Source organism: Hermetia illucens, chromosome 3 (genome assembly GCF_905115235.1).
Source record: "Hermetia illucens chromosome 3, iHerIll2.2.curated.20191125, whole genome shotgun sequence".
Taxonomy (NCBI): domain Eukaryota; kingdom Metazoa; phylum Arthropoda; class Insecta; order Diptera; family Stratiomyidae; genus Hermetia; species Hermetia illucens.
In genome coordinates this window covers 150,145,701-150,163,871 of record NC_051851.1, presented here as the reverse complement: position 1 = coordinate 150,163,871, position 18,171 = coordinate 150,145,701, and the positions used below count along the sequence as shown (strand labels likewise).

The following is an 18,171-nucleotide window of genomic DNA, read 5'->3' as shown; positions in this document are numbered from 1 at the left end:
TACTATAAAATGTAGGAAGATGAGACAATCGTATGATGAACCATGCATTCACAAGTACAAGGTTATGAGTGTCCTCAAATCGACTATAAACTCACCACTCTCATTGCGCACTCCAGACCCTTTTCCCCCCATGGCACCTGTTGTCGTGTGCCTTTTCACCCACATGACCATGAAGGTCACCGGCAATGATGATATAGTTATCAGCAGGCAAGTCTCTTAATCGAGAAGTTTCCAGAAGGCATCTTTTTCGGCATCAGGTCGACCTGTCTGTGGTGTATACGCGGTGAAGAAGTAAATAGTGCGATCAGTTGATATAATGGTGAGCTTCATCAGCCGGTCATCAACTCGTTCGACTTCTTTAATTGCGTTACGGAAACCCTCTGTGATGGCAATGCCAACATCGTATTGAGTGTGGGTTAACTTCCAAAATAGAGAAGTTTATAGCCATTTTTACCGCGTTCTATATCGGAGTTTTGGCACTAGATCATCAGATGGCGAAAGTTGTGCAAGCCTACCATCAACAAATGTGTGGTTAGTCTCCATTTTCACATATTTTCTCCACTTCAAATATCGTTAAATAATGACGAACAAGCTGCAATTTATGAAATGGTTCTGATTTTTATTAGTCCTTCCATATGTACTAATCATCCGGCTGCTTATCCCTTGCGTCATTTGTCTGGACCCTAAAACTCCATGTTTCACTCAATGACTTAATGAGAATCCTTCATTTGGGGTCTGTACCATTCTTTTGGTCGACTATATATCCTTTCCGAAGTATTTCTAATTGCTATTTGTAACAACTGGTTTCCCTTTTTTAACTTTACATTAATTCAAACTTTCGCTTATGACTTACCTTGCAAATCAGGCAAAAATATCGAAAGGGCAATATTTAATCAACCGTAATAAAAACAGACAATGACGCCTGGATCAACAGCATATGCAGTCCACCAAGTAAACAGAAGATTGTGAACTTTGCATTATGTGTGGTCATGGTTATTTCTCTGTAGACTCGCAGGACAGTCATGAAAAATGCTTCACCCTCGGCTATTATATGGCTAATTCGATTTATTTGTCATTTCTAATGGAAGTTGCTTTTCCATCGAATCAGAGCAACATTTGAAGTGCACCTGAACGTAGACAGCGAAACTTTAATTCAATTGCTGGCCATTCCCCACTCACTGAGAACACGAAAATCACTTATTAGTTCTGATGTGATTACGTCAAGTTAAATGTAATTCTGATAAAAGTTATGACGATGAGAAACAAAATTATGACCGACGTTGAGAGAGTGATTGTATCGATTACCGAAAGGAAAGCTATCGGAATGGATTAAAGACGTTAAGGGATATGATGATGATATCTTGTGTTCGAGAAGGAGAGCAGGAAACAATTTAAATGAAATGCAATAGTTTGACTTTGCTGCTATTCAATTATATTCATCTATGCTGGCATAATTTTCGAATGAAAGCAAAAAACCTGAATAAATTAATGGAACTATTGTAATCCGAAATCTTAAACTTTTAATTTAGGATTAACACGAGTGTCACCGTGTTGGACATTTGGCAACACCCTGTTCTTGGAGCTGTTGCTTTTTGCGTTCAAGCTTCATACTTCTTTTCAAGGCCTTCTGTTCCATCTCTTCAAAGTGTTCTGAGAACAATATTTTCAACGTGGGATACATCAAATGTAAAAGATTTAGCTCGCTTATTGTCACCTGAAAAAACAACGGTTCAAAATGTTATCTACAACTAATTCATATTCACTTACTTCCATATTATCAAACGCTACTCCTACATTTTCGGCTAAGGCGGTGTTGATGCGTGGAATCTTGGCGTAGCGTTGACTGAAATGCGTTAAAATTGTATATTTTGCATTCATTTTCCTCCCTTGTTCAATCGCCTCAGAGACTGTGCTGTGTCTTTTCCGTCTCGCTTCTTCTACAAGCTCGTCCTCCATTGTTGCTTCGTGCAGGAGTAAAGTCGAATTATTTCCCAAATTCACTAGGTCGTCACAAGGAGCGGTATCGCCGCTGTAAGTTATTTTGATTAAGTCGCTCGGGTCCTGCGGATTATTGAAGTGAATTGCTATGCCGTAAGCGAATGGACAATGTCGCACTAAGCAGGTGGAGATACTTTTGATGCCCATTTGTGATAACGCTGGATTAGTGTATGGTGCTTGTACCTGTAATAAATGTCTATTTTAAGACAAAAGGGTAGAGGAAATGAATAATTTCAGAGGTTATTTTCCAAGTCACCCCTTCATTGCGAAAATTTTCAAAAACGAATCAGTTAGTTAAGGAATGTAAAGGTATCCGCCTCGCTATCAGAGCCGACTCTGTAAGGGACTGAAGTGGCTCTTAACACGAAGCCTAACCAGAGCCTTATCTGGTACCATGGGAGCCCGGGTGGCCTTCTGAGAACTTATGCTCCAGCTGAATTCTCGCCGGACGAGCTCTCAGACAGGTTGTTAGCGGCTGGTCCATTGTAGGAGTTCCTTGGTGGTTTTGGTTGCGATATCCTTGTGGACCGAATACGTGGACTTGCGCTTTACAACTCGGGTGACGTACACTTTAAGTGTGGCAGAGATTTGAATAATGAAACTGCACTCAATATAACCCATTATCGCTGTGCTCTGATTGTGGGCGCCAAATTAATCCATGTCCGAAGATGACTGTGGGATTATGACTTCACTACAGTTATTCATGTTAAACCCACAGAACCTTCATATCCTTTTCATCAGCATTTTGTCATTTTACATTTCATTTCGAAATCGAAATCTCATAAGTGATCGCCTTCCAGCTGCCCCTAGAAATAGATCGTTTATTGCTGCAAAAATTCTTCTTGGTAAACTTCACCTTCCCGTAGTGCTTGCTGGATAGCGCTAACGATAACAATACTGATTGCGAAACGCTATATTCTCGCCTGCCAGTGAAGGGCTAGCAACTCTTTCTGGCACTGCTCTATTGCCAGCGCCTCCGCGGACACAGAAAAGCATGGACATCTTCAGATCGACGAATGTAAGGAACTGGAGCTTCTTTTTGGTTTCCTGACCTTTTTTAGTTGTTTCCTACTACAATTAGGTTATCGGCGACCTCTAGACGCCATGACGACGAGGAGCATGGCTCCGCCTGCTGTTGCTGTTTGCCCACAATGTTTGGCGAACATTTCAGCAGGTTCGCAGAAGTAGCAAATAAAGTGGAATGAGGAAATCTTTCTTCTTTTTCTTCAGTCTTTGTCCCGTTCACAAGCGGGGTCGGCTCGTCATGATCGGTTTCGCCATTTAGCTCTATCGAATGCCTGATCTGGGTGTAATCTCGAGGCTTTTAAATCCCCATCCAGTATGTCAAGCCACCGTTGTTTCGGCCCGTTTTTTGGTCGTTTACCATCGACTTCGATATTCAGACCAATCTTGGCAAGTGAATTCTCGTTAGCACGAATTACGTGACCATACCATCGCAGACGCCTCTCTCGCAATTTTTCCACGATCGGTGCAACGCCATATCGATCACGGATATCCTCATTTCGGATGTGATCAAAACGTGTCAGGCCACTCGTCCAATGCAACATCTTGGTCTCCATTACCGCAAGACGCCGTTCATTGTCTTTTATAGTTGGCCAACACTCAGAAATATAGAGGGCGACAGGTCGACATTGCAGTAAATTTTAGATTTGAGACGTTCGTTAAAACGTCGACCACAAAGAATACCAGTTGTAAAACGCCACTTCATCCAGGTTGCGTTAATGTGTGAAGAAATTTCACAACGCGGTTCTCCATTGGCTGATAGCATTCACCCGAGATGTTTAAATTGCTTAGTTCTGGGCAGGTCAATGCAATTGACAGTGATTGTGCCTGGTCATCAAAAATTCAGTTTTATTCAGATTCAATCTGAGACCGTATTGCGTGAGGCGATCATTACTTTTTTGAATAAATTGCTCGAGATAATTTAGCTATTAGACACTAGGAAAACATCATTTGCATAAAGCAGTGTATAGGGGGCTGGACGTTGGATGTCCCGTGTGACGGTGTCCATAATCATAATAATAACCATTAGGGCAGCAATCCATATTGAATCAGGGCCTCGAAGTGTGTTAGAGCACTTGATTCAAGACCGTAACGGTACACTAAAGCACACTGTGGGAGGCAATGTGGTGAGCATTGCGCTCGTGGTGTCCATAACAAGAATAAAGAGGAATGGTGAGAAGACGCTACCTTGATGAACACCAACAGAGACACGAAGTGGTTTTGATACAACAGCCACACTTCGAGCTTTACTTTTCGGATCGTGATAGAGCAATTGAACACAACGCACGAGTTATTCTGGCACTAATTGTTGCAGCGTACCAGATGAGTTCTTGTGGCACACGGTCAAACGCTTTCTCTAGATCCAGAAAGGCAATGTAAAGAGGGCGATGCTTCTCACGGTGTATCTCCATGAGAAATCGCGCAGCGGGTATTGCGTCAGTAGTTCTACAGTTCTCGACAAATCCGGCTTGATTCACTGTTATTTCAACGATTTTGCGAATACGGTTATCCAGAATGCGTTTAAAATTCATGGTATGGGAAAGTAACCGGATCGGACGGCAATTGGAGCATTCCGCTGGACTACCTTTCTTTTTCCATATTGGAACTGTGGTACTTTCTTGCCAGTCAGATGGTTTTCTTCCTTCCTTAAAAACTCGATTAAAGAATTCACTGAGCCACAGTGTTGGGTCCCAGCTCTTCGCTTTCCAGAACTCAGATGCAATGTCGTCAGTTCCTCATTCGTTTTATTGCTTCCTCGACTTCAGTTGCGCTGACAGGTGGAACTGCTCCAAATGTCAGTAATGATTGTGGAAGTGAGTGGAGTGGAAGTGAGGATGAGCAAATTCTTCAGTTGAAATCTGCTTGAAGTATTCGCGCCATTTATCCGTCGCGCGAACCACGCTTCCTAGATATACAAATTAATCGACGCCTTCGATGCTCTGAACATTAATGCAAATGGGAAAAGTACGATAATTCTTCAGAGTGGTATTTATCTTTGATCCAACTCTACTTGCTTCTCTTTTCAAATCTAGAGGCATTTGGCCAATGTTCATTACACGGTGAAAGAGCAAATAGATATCATCAGCGTAGTTGAGGTGTCATGTCATAGTCCACTGAATTCCTCAATATCCTCCGAACAAAGCAACATGAAGAACGTCACCGATAACAAGGAAAAGTAATATCGGTAACAACCTTGGCGGACACCATTTTGGACATCAAAATCCTTCGAGACTTTACCTTGGTACGGCATATGACATTTTGTGCCATCACATGTTACTTTAATAAAAATTATCCTGCGTAGAGCACGTCAGATACACTTCCCGTTCACGCTATCGATAGCTTTCTGGAAATCGATGAAGAGCAAGTGAAGATCTAAGCTCCGCGCACTGTTCCAAAATAATTCGTAGGATGTTGACCAGCCTGTTTTCTGTCTATCAAGCTTTCGAGATGTTCTTTAATGTATTACCTTTGCGACGGCAAGGAGCACGCAGATAGCCCTCCAATTGTCACATTCAAAACGGGTGCCCTTCTTTGGCATCTTAACGATCATCCTCTTCCGCCAATCTCTGGGAAAGATTTTGAATTCCTAAGATTTCCGTACGAGTGGAAGTAGCAGATCTGCAGTAACTGCAGGTCCAGCAATAAATAACTCAACGGCGAGACCGTCAAACCCAGTGGCTTTACTTCGCTTGAGTGCCGAATTTACTTCTCTGCTGTTTGAAAGTACAGCATTTGTCGCATGTTATCGTGACTGGCAATTAAAATATGCCGCAGGAAAAAAACTTGGCAGTATAAAGGTAGGACCCTTGATCAAAGACAGATGAAAACCCTGTTTCAAAGAGCGCTGAAAACAGCCTCCTCTCAACAAAACCCAACCTACATAAAATCTAATGCAACGAACGGACCTATAGAAAGAAAAATCGATTGCTCAATGCCTACAGGAGAAATGGAATACAGACAAGTTCATTCGCCCTTCTAATGCACAATTCAACTACCGAGCGCATAAACGCAGTTTTCAACAATATGCATATAATAGCGCAAGATAATCTCATTTTCCTTTTCGATAGAGCCAAATGGCGAAGCCGATCACGACGAGCCGACCTCGCTTGTGAACGGGACAAAGGCTGAAGAAAAAGAAGAAGAATTTATCAAGCGGAATCTCATTCAAGAACAACCTCAAATGTTCTGGTTCACTTTCAAGTTCAACAATTTCAGTGCCAAAGGCGCTATATTGCAAATTACCTCTCAAGAGGTTCTTTTAACTTCGATAATGCATAGTTAAAATTTTGGTGGCACATTGCATTTGCCATCCAAGTGAGAACGTATCCAAATTTATTCATGTAAATAAAAAACAATAATTCCCACAAGAAAATCAACTTACCAGAGTATCATTGGAGACTAGGGTAAAAGTATCTCCGATAGGCTCTATTCGTTGATTGTAGAAATACAGCCAAGCATTAATTTGTTTTGGAGCTAATAGAATGATAGGTTCCACCGTTTTCCCAAGAATGTCTCTCCGCGTATTCAAAATATTAATTAAACCTGGAATCAAATGATGTTCAATGGAAGAGATGACTCTTTAAAAATATCCTTACCTATGTGGTGATCAGCATGCAAATGTGAAATATAAATTAGCTTTAATTTGGCCAATAAATCGGTAGCTTCCTCTTCGCCATAAAACCTTATCATCTGTCCCCACGTTCCCTCGCCACAGTCTAGTAAAATACACGCATCTGGTGAACTGTGTATTAAAATAGAACTGACATTCCTGGTTTTATTTGGTATACACGACCCAGTTCCCAAGAATAAAATTTTCGGGAATTCGGTCTCGCGATTTTTGTGCACGCGCGCTTTTGCCATTTCCTGTTTAAGCAATTCCAATGATTCATTGAAATTATTTATTTTGTACGCTTCTTCCAGATAACTGGCTGGGTCTAGAATTGCTTCGTTACTACGATCTAAACCCTTGAGCGGACGCAAATGGTAAGCTGTTAGGGAATTGGTTAGATCGATGTAACCATCTTGACAAACGTCCCTTTTCTCTTCTGGGCTATCAGTTTGTGCAGCCAACTCCTCGGTTGATGTATCACTACTTTCTGATGGTGGAGTAAATTTCATTGTTTTGCAAGAAATATGAAGTTTGTCGCACTTGAGATCAGGACATTCTCTGAGAATGTGGAGACAAATGCAATGCATTAATTCACGTACGTTTGAAAATTAAAGAGTTTGAAAAGGAACAAAAAAACTTACTTTAGTAAGGGAAATATATTTTCATCGATCTGATTCAATTGCCACTGAATCCGATGTGCTGCTGTATAACCAGAAAATCTAAAAAAAAAAAGTTTTACTGAACTATTAACCTCGTGGTTACTTGTAAACATACTTATTCGAGCCATTTAAAACTAAATGCTTTGTACTAGCTGGAAAATCTCCCATAAAATCGTCATATATTTCCGTATTCACTATTTCCGCCGGAGAAAAGTGTACGACACAGAGAGCAGCATTATGATCAACTGAAGCATTTGAATTGTATTCCCTAAATATGTACTTTTTGTCTTTGAGATACGTCAGGTATTCTACGCTAGGAATGTCAATGACTGAAACCATTTATTAATTAGGACATGGGACGGTACTAAGTGCAAATGTTTCTCACAAATAAATACTGGTCCAGGATCACTCGGAGCGGTGACCTCTTCTGCAGTAACAACTGTCCCATCTGGTAGAGTGATGTCTTTTCCATTTTTTAATTGGCCTAGCAAAGGACCTGGTGGGACACCCTTATCGACACATTTTTCTAGATTTAAAGCACCTGGTTTCGGCTGGGAAGTGAAATTTTCTGATTATTGCATTCCTAAGGGTAAATGATGCATACTTTTAGTTTGCAAATGTAGCATATGACAACGTTCTCCTCTCTCTTGTTGTAGTCCAATACCAAAGGCGGTGAAGGTGAATCTGAGTTGCGACCATCTGAAAATCGAAACAATAAAATGGAATGAGTAGTAAACTGACTGCAGACATAATTACAAACATAATCATCCACGATTTTTTATTTTAGTACTGTTTAGTTATATTTAATGTTAAAATATCAACAATGAAATGTTTCCTACCACAAGAGTCAAATTATTGCTCAGTTACAACAGAGGCATATCCACTAATCATGCGCCAGATGTAGCAAGAGTGAAAAGCAGCTTCTGCCTTCAACGGGCGGGTACTTCCGATATCGTTTGCGGAATTGTGGATAACAATACAAGGTGAAGTTGAAACAAGTTTAGGGGAAACGGAGAGAAAAATGACGCCTACATTAGACGATTGATGAACACGCTAACTCCTTTGAATTTAACGCCTATGAAATTGGGTGAATTGCGTCCCCCATTCTGAGTCAAAATAAATTACGTATCGTTCAATAATTCCGCAGGGATGGATAGGACAACCTTTACTAAACCTCATCCCACATTAACGTGATTTAATTAATCAAACCACAAACTTTTATCTGACTGAAAATGTAAAACAGAAAACCGGAAATTTAGTGCTTCAACTTTGAAGAGAGAAATTTTTTATGAAAAGATTTAAAATCGACGATTTAGACCAAAAAGCGGCAATGAGAATACAAAACAAAAGCCAACGAACTCGGCCAAGAACCACAATATTTCGAACATATATATACGTATATTTGGTTTCCACTTGGTAGGGTATAACGCGGCAACCACACCTACCCGCCATCCACGCGGTTACTTGAAATGCGGCTCACCATTCCGCAGAATTTCCTGAGATGCCCGCATTCTTCCTCTGCTGCTCTGCGCCAAGTGCTCTTGAGACCTAGGTGGTCTCAAGGTTACGTCGTCATCTTAGTAAAGTAGGTTCCATTGCACGGCGTAGCCAGCAATGGAATTGTCGCCTTTCCTTCATATGTGACTTATCCACTGCTACTTTCGCCTTCCGTTCTTCTTTTGAGATAGTGTCAGGCCAGCGCATTCCGATGATGCGACGCAGGTAGGTATTGACGAAAGCTTGCGGTTTTTCGGTAACAGTGGAGGTCCATGTTTATGTGCTCCCATATAACAGCACAGGACAGTTAACTACATTTTAGACAAGGCAGCGAAAGGAGATCTAGCGCTATTAATGCGTCGGATGACATCCAGTTCGATGCCACTGTCGGTAGAAACCTCGCTTCTTAGTTATACCAATTTATTTTCGATGCTCTGTCCATTAATGCAGCTAGATAGGCTGTGATGACCCGTTGGACTGAGAACTTTGGTTTTATTGGTGTTTATCTTTAGTCCAACTATATTTACCTCAAAATCCAGAGCCATTTGGCCAAGATCCTAAACCCGGAGGGAGAGGCAAACAGATGTCATCAGCGTAGTCGAGGTGTTAGAGGAAAGATATCAAAATCCATTGAACTTCTCCACGTTCTCCGGACAGGACAGTATGAAGAGCGTCACTGATAACAAAAAGCAATAATATCGGTGACAAGACGCAGCCCTGGCGGACTTTGCTTTCGTTCTCCTTTGAGATTTTATCTCGGCCCAGCACATGACATTGCGTGATCATCTGTTGCTCTGATAATAACTACTGGTTTCTCTGGCATGATCTGTGCATGAGGGTCATATGCGCAGATCATGCCAGGTATACTCCCTCTACAGGCTATCGAAAGCTTTATCAAAATTGATGAAAAGCATATGAAGCGAAGATTCAAACTATGCGTATTGTTCCAAAATGATTCCCAGGATGTTAATGTGGTCAATGCAGAGGGATCCAGAGAGTCTGTTCTCGGTGGATTAAACTTCCGAAATGTTACGTTCCAGGATTATTTAAATTATTATCTTCGCGCAGGAAGCACGCGAATACCTATCCAATTCTCACGCTAAAAACAGGTGCCCTTTTTGTTATTTTAATGATCATCCATTTTTTCCATTCTTCCTCTCTCTGATTTCTAACATTTCTGTATAAGTCGGAGTAGCAGATCCGCAGTAACTACAATTGCGGAAAGATCATGAAACCCACTCCGTTTGAGTGCATTTATCGCCGAGGTGACTTCTATTCTGCTTAGAGGAGCAGCTCGCTTCCGCATGTTACGATGACCAGTCATTTCACTCATAAGAGGACGAGCTTCACCGCATATGATCAAGAGCCGTAGCGAAGTTTTCTTCCACCTCTTCTCTGCTCGTCATCATGGATGATGGTTCGACCGTTGAAGTCGCCATTACTCACAAAGGCCAATAAAGCTTTCAATTCCTTCTCTTCGTCGATACGCTTCTACGATTTCGAAATTAGTCAGATCTTGTGAAACCCCTTCGGGACGTGGCCGGCGACCTGTGTAGCACCCACGAAAAGAGCATTTTTATGGCGGCCCAATGTTCATCGATATTCGAAGGCGGGTTACTCATTCTATCTGCCGTCCGATCAGCAAGATAGCTCTCCCACTGGATCATATATGCGGTCAATATTGAACTTGGGGGGTTATAAATCTGCAACCCTATGCATATATGTTGCTGGCGCAACTCGCAAGCGAACGTAAATTACCAGTCAGCACCTTCCTTGTTACACATATCCAGGAAAAAACTCCGAGATCTACTGCTAATCGCAAAGTGATCAATCTGATCGCTCGTATGCCACCAAAGACGTGACGGTGAAGACTCCCGCTGTTATCGTTACGACCGCCATTACCGTGTTTTCCCATCACATGTCAGAGTAAGGTTGTGTCAGAGGCCACTTTGGTATTCAGATCACCCGTCACGATCACAATGTCACCCTTGGAAAGTCTATCCTCAAGTGCGTGTAAGCTTCCTTTTCCATTATATTGGTATGAACCAAGCTGATCTCAATCAACCAGTTGGAGAGTATCTTTCACACGTATTCGAGGAGGGCGATCAGACCCAAGTTTACAAGGGACTCATCTGAAGTGGTTCTTGCCACGAAGCCTCATCGGAGGTTGGTCAGGTGTACCATGAGGACCGCGGTTGGCCCTTTGATCACATATGTTCCAGGAGAATTTCTGGAGGATATGTTCTCGGCCCGGTTATTTCCAGTTGGAATCCTTGTGTAAGTTTCATGGTAGTTGTGGTTATGCTCATATCGTAGTAGAGCTCCTTGTGGATTCAGTTTTGAGCGTATACGAAGTGGCATCTTCTAGAGGGATTCCTTAAGTCTCCATGGCACTTAAACCTCATTTCATGATGCTAGAAGTCATGGTGTCGCAATATAATATGGCCTACGGGATAAGTGCGAGCTGACACACTTGATATACTTATATAACTTTAAATTGTATGCTGGTACTCATGACCACCATAGAAGCCTGTTACGGATAGTAGACATGTTTTGCCGTGATATTTGGATGGACTTTGGATTAGACTAATCCAACCCATTCGCAAAGGTCATCACGAGTCGCATGCCGGATATAGCATGAACTCCACATTCAAGCTATAACCGAAACAAACTTCTACAAATACCTAGAAGTTTTGCAAAAAAAAACCGGCATCTGCCAAGATTGTGACAACTCGAAATATTATAATACCATCTCACAGAGCTCTAGAATCGGTTTACATGCGTACATACACTTGCACTTAATTCCTTTTTTTCCAAATCGAGATTCTAGTCTCTAAAAAATCTTAATTAATTAATTAAACAGCCTCATTCATTCTCGTTCACAAAAAAATCTATTTGTTTTCTTTCCCATTAAATTTGCTATCTGAATATTGGAATGAGGCACCAGGTTGCCACTTTACGAAATAAAACGGATCAATATGCACTATAGAAGGAGTTTCTAATTTAAATCATTCAAGACTCGAAACAAACCTGTTGCAGCTCCCAAAACGAGCTAATATCTCTACACCAGGCTTGACATCAATTATTAAGTTTAGTATTTAGGAATACAAAAACCGTGTTAGGAAAAAAAAAAGAATTTTTACATCAAGTCTAGCACTTAATAGACGAAAATTATCTCTAATGGATTCCAAATTACTCCAAAGTTCTCACATAGAAGATTATCTTAAATCATCGCACTATCCTCACATCCACTTGCCAATTTGCCTTTTTCTATCCAGATATTCGCATTCCCTTCTCAGGGACAACTCTTTTGCTATCCAGATCTTCGTTCTCACTTCCCAGCGACCTTGAAACTCCTTTCCTTTTCCAGATCTTCACACAAACTCTTCCAGTGACCTTGAATCAACCAACCGCTGGTAACCAGGTACACACATGTCTATTATATTGGTCACTACCTGCAAGCTTTATTAGCAAACAACTGAAAAAGCTAAAAAAGCAAACGTAAAACGTCCCCCTGGAGCGCGCCGATCATATAAATTTACTTCACATGGTGATGACGTCATACACGTCTTAGGGTAGAATAAATCTACCTGAAATACGAAACTTTGATCTTCTATAAATTTGTTAATAATAGTTGGATCGAGTTCAAACTTTCCAGAATTGCGTCCTATATTATCGGCTATGCTGATGTATTTTGTAGTTCTGCGGCAAATTTCTAAAATATGGTGGTATGCTATTATTAACTTTATTTGTACATATATCCAAACGGGATGTATTTGGAGGCCTAGATTGTCACTGTGATTTTTTTCAGATTTTTCGGTTGGATATGTTTTGAGAACGAGACCTGCTTCACTTTTTGGGGCACACATTTTGAGCCCATCGCCCCTATGTTTCAACTAATATCAGAAGAATATAAGATCAGTTTGACTATGCCACATACAAGCTGAACTTCACGAGAAACGGGCTGTGGACTTTCCAACCAGGGCAGAATGGAAGACTGGCGGTATGTTGCAAGCCTATGACACAGTATTTTTCACCGGTGCCGGGGTTTTCTCGAATGCACATAGTGTATCTGAGACGTATGATCTCTCAGGTTTCGCCAGTGTATTCCAATCGGAAGTGCTGTAGATACTGGAAGCCTGTCTATGGTTGATCCGAACCCTAAGCGTAGCATAGCCATTCTAACCGATAGTCAAGAAGCCATTAAGACTTGTACTCAGCGACGACATCCTCCAGATTGGTGGGGCAGTGCAGAAACGCGCTGAGCAGTCTGGGCGGCACGCTCAAGGTAACCCTCGTTTGGTTTCTCGGTCATAGGAACATAGAGGGGAATGAGCGGGCTCACGGAATGGTCAGACAAGGCTCCGCTCTTGGCAGTCCTTTGGCGGGTGCGATTGTCAAGGGTGGAATCTCCTCGTACTACTTAATAACCGCGGACCTCAGATGGCGAAGGCTTACCACCTGTGCCAAGTCAAGGAGTATTCAGCCCGCTTATAACAAAACACGATCACGGGAGCTCCTGTGCTAGACGCGTGCAAATGCATACAAAATTACGGCAGTCTGTACGGGGCACTGGCTCATAGGGGACCAAGCCGTCAAGCTAAGCATACCCTAAATTTGCATTGCCGAAGCTGCGGACAAGAGGGGGAAACCCTCAGGCACTTCATTTGCAATTGCCTAGCTCTAGCTTGGGGACCTCAGAGAGATTTTTAGCTGCACGGTGAGAGACTCTGCTTCCCTGCTTTTAGAACAACAGTCACGGATTTAGAAGTTTGTGGCATCAAAACGGCGCACCATAGCGCTAATTGCCACTGATACCTACCTAGCTAAGATCAGTTTCGAAAAGTACTAATCGAGCCCTTTTCTGTGATATCTCACATGACTTTATTTTGTGAGAAAAAAATGTACACCCCTCTTTTCGCATGTATGGGAACCCCTCCTTCAGACTCAACAGAAAATGACGTCACTCGCTGTATGTAAAACGACACGCAAGCCACATGTTTTCACAAAATTTCGTGGTAATCCGTTCAGCCGTTTCCGAGTAAATTGGATGTGACAGACAGACGGACAGACAAGCATTGAATCGATTTTAATAAAGTTTTATTACATATTTTTGAATATACTTTCTTTTCAGATTGTCTTTGGAAAAGAAGAATGAAATAACGCCCATCGTGAAGCCGTACTGGTGCGAGTCCCTGATCTGAATGAGCAAATACTTTTGATCCATAGATAACGTCAAGACGTAAGCATAGTAGTACGGACCACACAAGTTTACGTCTAAACATTGGTATGTGATGTGATGTCAGGAACTGCATAGAACGCAAATGTACCAAAAATTACTACAAACTCTTGAAAAATTGATGGTCCATACAGCCAATATGGTGTGGGCATTACCACCTCTGAGAGCTTCCATTAAAGCAGTCGAGCGGGCTATATTAGGTTACTGCACTATCCATTTTTATAGCATACGTACCACATGCATGTAGACAAAATGCCAAGAAAGATACATCTGTTCGACGCAAGGACCTGCAATGTGCCTGCAATGTCCAGGACTATTCACTCATTGAGAGTGATATTGATGGTCATGACAGCGAAAAAGCAGACGCCAATCGATGCCAAGCAAGTAAAAGCTTCAGTACATGCAATGAGGGTTGCAGGCGTACTTTCAATTTTGCCGACACGACTTTGTACTTATCTTGCTTACCGACCGACGAGCCCCGATGGGCAGATATCGACAATGCTTAGAGCCAATTTCAACGGAAGAATTAACTCACCATTTTAGAATAATCCAATCAGCGGCACAGAAGTTGAAAGGACAATCCAACAAATGAAATTGGGAAAATTAACTGGATCCGGCAAAATGGCGAAAACCTCTGGAAAGCGAACAGTTAGAACCCAACACTTCGTCTTGTTGAGGAGTATAGAACACTATCTGATTGGAAAGAAAGCACGACTGTCCTAATATGAGAAAGAAAGGCAGTCTCGCGAAATATTAAAATCACCGTCTGATTCGGTTGTTTTCTGAAAACATGGGCCTTGCAAAAACTGAAAAAACACCTTGAAAAGCATACATTGTATTCCTGGACCTAGAAAAGGCGTTTGACCTTGTGCCACACAAACTCATCTGTTATTCATTGCTTCAACACCTAGTTCCAGAGGAACTTATGTACTGAGTTAAATTACTCAACCGCAATCCCAAGAGTAAAGTTCGAAGTGTTGCAGTTGTTTAAAAGTGGAAAAGTCACCGGATACAGACCCCAATGAAAAAGGGACTATCACGACTATTGGCAAACGGTGAACAGTGATATGAAATTGCTGCACGCATCGGTACAGCCTGAATGAAGTGGCGTTCTTTGTGATTGATTGATTGTGAAAAATTTTTAAGAATGGTGACCGAAAGAACAATGGCTTGATACGATTAATGCTGATATGTGAGTCCTGGACTCTGCTGTAATATTTCATCTAAAGGAATATTGTGTTTATGTTACTGGGATGTGATGATCAGCTAAAGGATACTGACGTACCTATGGGCATCGGGCGTGAGCGCCTCACCGCCCACAGAAATCGAATTGACGAAAACCCTCAACACAAAGTTAAATTGAAAACCGGCACAACATTCCATTTACTCACTTTCATATTCGTAGTAGTCCGTATTGTCGAGCTCCAAGTCCGATAAACTCCATTTATAGCTGCTTTCCAGCATCTTAACAGGTTTCCTGGGCAAATAGATTGTTAACTACTTGCCGCATAACCAAAACAAGGACTACCTACTTGTCTATAAGAATATATTGGACCGTCATGACCTCATCTTCGTAGACACCTCGCTCCTCGCAAGTTTCAGCATCAACTTTGAGATTTTTCAATATTACGAAGCGTCGCATCGCCTTAAATATCTCGTCCTGGAATTTCAAGCAGACCAGGAAAAACTAGGATTAACTCCTTTTGTGAGGAAAACCTGTACATCTTACCAATCCAGGTGGACCATGCAAAGTCAAGTTGCGAACACCAGCATCTTGGACCGTTAAACTGAGACCAGGCAGGCCCCCGATTCGTTCCCAACTTGTCCTAGTAAGAAATATGTGCTCCAGACGTGAGAGCTTAGTCTTGTGTTCATGAGCCAGGCGCTGTGTGCCCTCACCACAGTTGAAAAGATACCTAGGAAGCGTTGAATTTAATAAGGAATCCAGGCACCGATTTTTTATCCTTCTTACCTAGACTGGTCAGTGAACAAATAAACAGCCCCTGGCGAGCCCGAACCTCCGCAGCCCAGTATCTGCAGAGTTACTGTTCCTGGACAATACTTCGTCCCTTTGTCCTTCCCAGGCGGCTGTTGTCTTTTTGGGCTAGAACGGCCCGGATTACCGTCGTTTTTCCGAGACATGTTGAGAAGCAATCGGTTGAGGTTATACGTTTGGCTTGCGGTCGATTTAAATCGGAAGTGACTTGTGAGAACTGTAAGAGTTTTCGACACAGAATCCTTTAGCAACATAGGAAAAGTGGGGATCGGGGGCAATCTATTGTACGTTTTATCATAACGAAGTGTTGGATTTTCTATTTACTGACTAGAGAAAGCCAAACTGTCCGACCTGCACGTGAAATTTCGAAAACAGCTGTTCATGACATTCCACTAATGCCGTTCGTTGTGAGTAACGTGCTGTACGATGTAAATAATGAACAGGGGTGTATTTCGGTTGCCTAGGGGAATATATTGATTTTTTTAAATCTGAGCGTAGATGAGTTCTTGGGATGCAACCGAAGTAAAATATCTTCTTAAATACACTGCTCTACATGCACTTTAGTGATTTTTCTCGACGGAAGAAAGCCTCTGATGTTGTAAGCAAATAACGAAAGGAGATGGGACATAGAAAGATATTATCATAAATAATGAAGGAGTCGACTGAATCCAAGCATTCAAGGAATCGCCAGTGATAGTTTCACTTGAGATGGAAACAAATTTGGGAGGTCGAACTACTTAACGGATATCGGAAATCTAATCAAAAATTGCCACTAATACAGGAGAGTGCAAAAAAGTTTCCAACTAAGCGGGAGCTACGAAATATTTTCAGGATTATTGGTGACTGGCATTGGTGCCTTCTAAATGAATCCCCCACGTTAACACGGAAAACTTTTGAAAGTTGGCTCCATAGTCTTGGACTGATCCGTAGTGAGAAGTTATTTTCTCAGAAGAAATAACCATTCAACGCTCTACATTCTACTTTCTTGAATTACCATCGTGGGTACCAATCCACGTTTCGCCCTGGGACCTATACTACCCTATGACCGCCTACTATGAAGCCATATATATATAAAGTTGTTTTCAACAGAGCCTATTCAGCTTACAAATACTGTTGCGCTCGAAACGTCTCACCATAGGGTCAAAGCTCTTACTGTACAAGACAATGATCTTGCCAGTCCTCATGTATTCCTCGGAAACTTGGGTTCTTAGCAAGAAAAATTGCGAACTCTTGGTCGCGTTCGAGAGAAGAATCCTCCCAAGAATTTTTGGCCCCCTACATGAGGATGGACGATTCCGTAGCTTGCATAACAACGAAATCTATGAGCTATACCATGACCGTTCGGTTGTGGATAAAATCCGGCTCAATAGGTCACGGTGGGCGGGTCATTTAATCCGTATGGATGAGGATGATCCCACCCGGAAAGTCTATAAGGGCAATATCTATGGTAGAAACAGAAGACGAGGCAGACCCTGCCTAAGATGGAGCGATGGCGTAGGCCAGGACGCCAGACAGCTTTTAGGGATATCGAATTGGTGGACCTCGGCACAAAACCGGGATGTCTGGAGTTCTTTATTAAGGCAGGCCTAGACCGGATACCGGTTATTGCGCCGTTGATGATGATGATGCCTCTTTGGTAGGGGGCAAATGATGTTCTGGGCGTATGGGGCTATCCGGCCTAGCAAGATAGAGGAGAATATCTTATAGATGGTACTCAACAACGTGATACCTCTTTAATTGCTGCACTGTGTGATATCTCCCTTTTTATGTATGAGACAGATAATGCCTCGGTGCCAATCGTCAGGCATTGATTCGCTCTCCCATACCTTGAGCACAAATTGATGAACCACTTGGTGTAACTGGTCGCCTCCATATTTAACCAATTCGGCTGTAATTCCATCGGCTCCTGACGACTTATGATTTTTAAGCCGATGAATTGCACGGACTGTTTCTCCTATACTTGGTGGTGGCAGTATTTGTCCGTCATCTTCAATTGGCGGGACCTCCAACTCGCCGATGTTCTGGTTGTTCAGTAGCTCATAAAAGCACTCAACGCCTCGCTCCAATATGCCCATTCTGTCGGAAATCAGATTTCCTTCTTTATCTCGGCAGGGTGAGCATCAAGGTGTGTAAGGCTTCATCCTGCTGA

General features: G+C 42.1%; 1 protein-coding gene across 1 annotated transcript; it reads right to left on the bottom strand.

The window, feature by feature from the left end:
• Positions 1 to 1,409: 1,409 nt before the first annotated feature.
• On the bottom strand, positions 1,410 to 16,402 carry LOC119652643 (ribonuclease Z, mitochondrial). Its single transcript, XM_038056890.1, has 12 exons — positions 15,999 to 16,402; positions 15,756 to 15,942; positions 15,559 to 15,686; positions 15,418 to 15,503; positions 7,895 to 7,989; positions 7,676 to 7,841; positions 7,406 to 7,619; positions 7,273 to 7,350; positions 6,618 to 7,189; positions 6,404 to 6,564; positions 1,768 to 2,181; positions 1,410 to 1,714 (listed from the first exon to the last, which is right to left on the bottom strand). The coding sequence occupies exons 1-12, from the start codon at positions 16,274 to 16,276 to the stop codon at positions 1,544 to 1,546; spliced, it is 2,550 nt and encodes an 849-aa protein (XP_037912818.1). The 5' UTR covers positions 16,277 to 16,402; the 3' UTR covers positions 1,410 to 1,543.
• Positions 16,403 to 18,171: the final 1,769 nt, after the last annotated feature.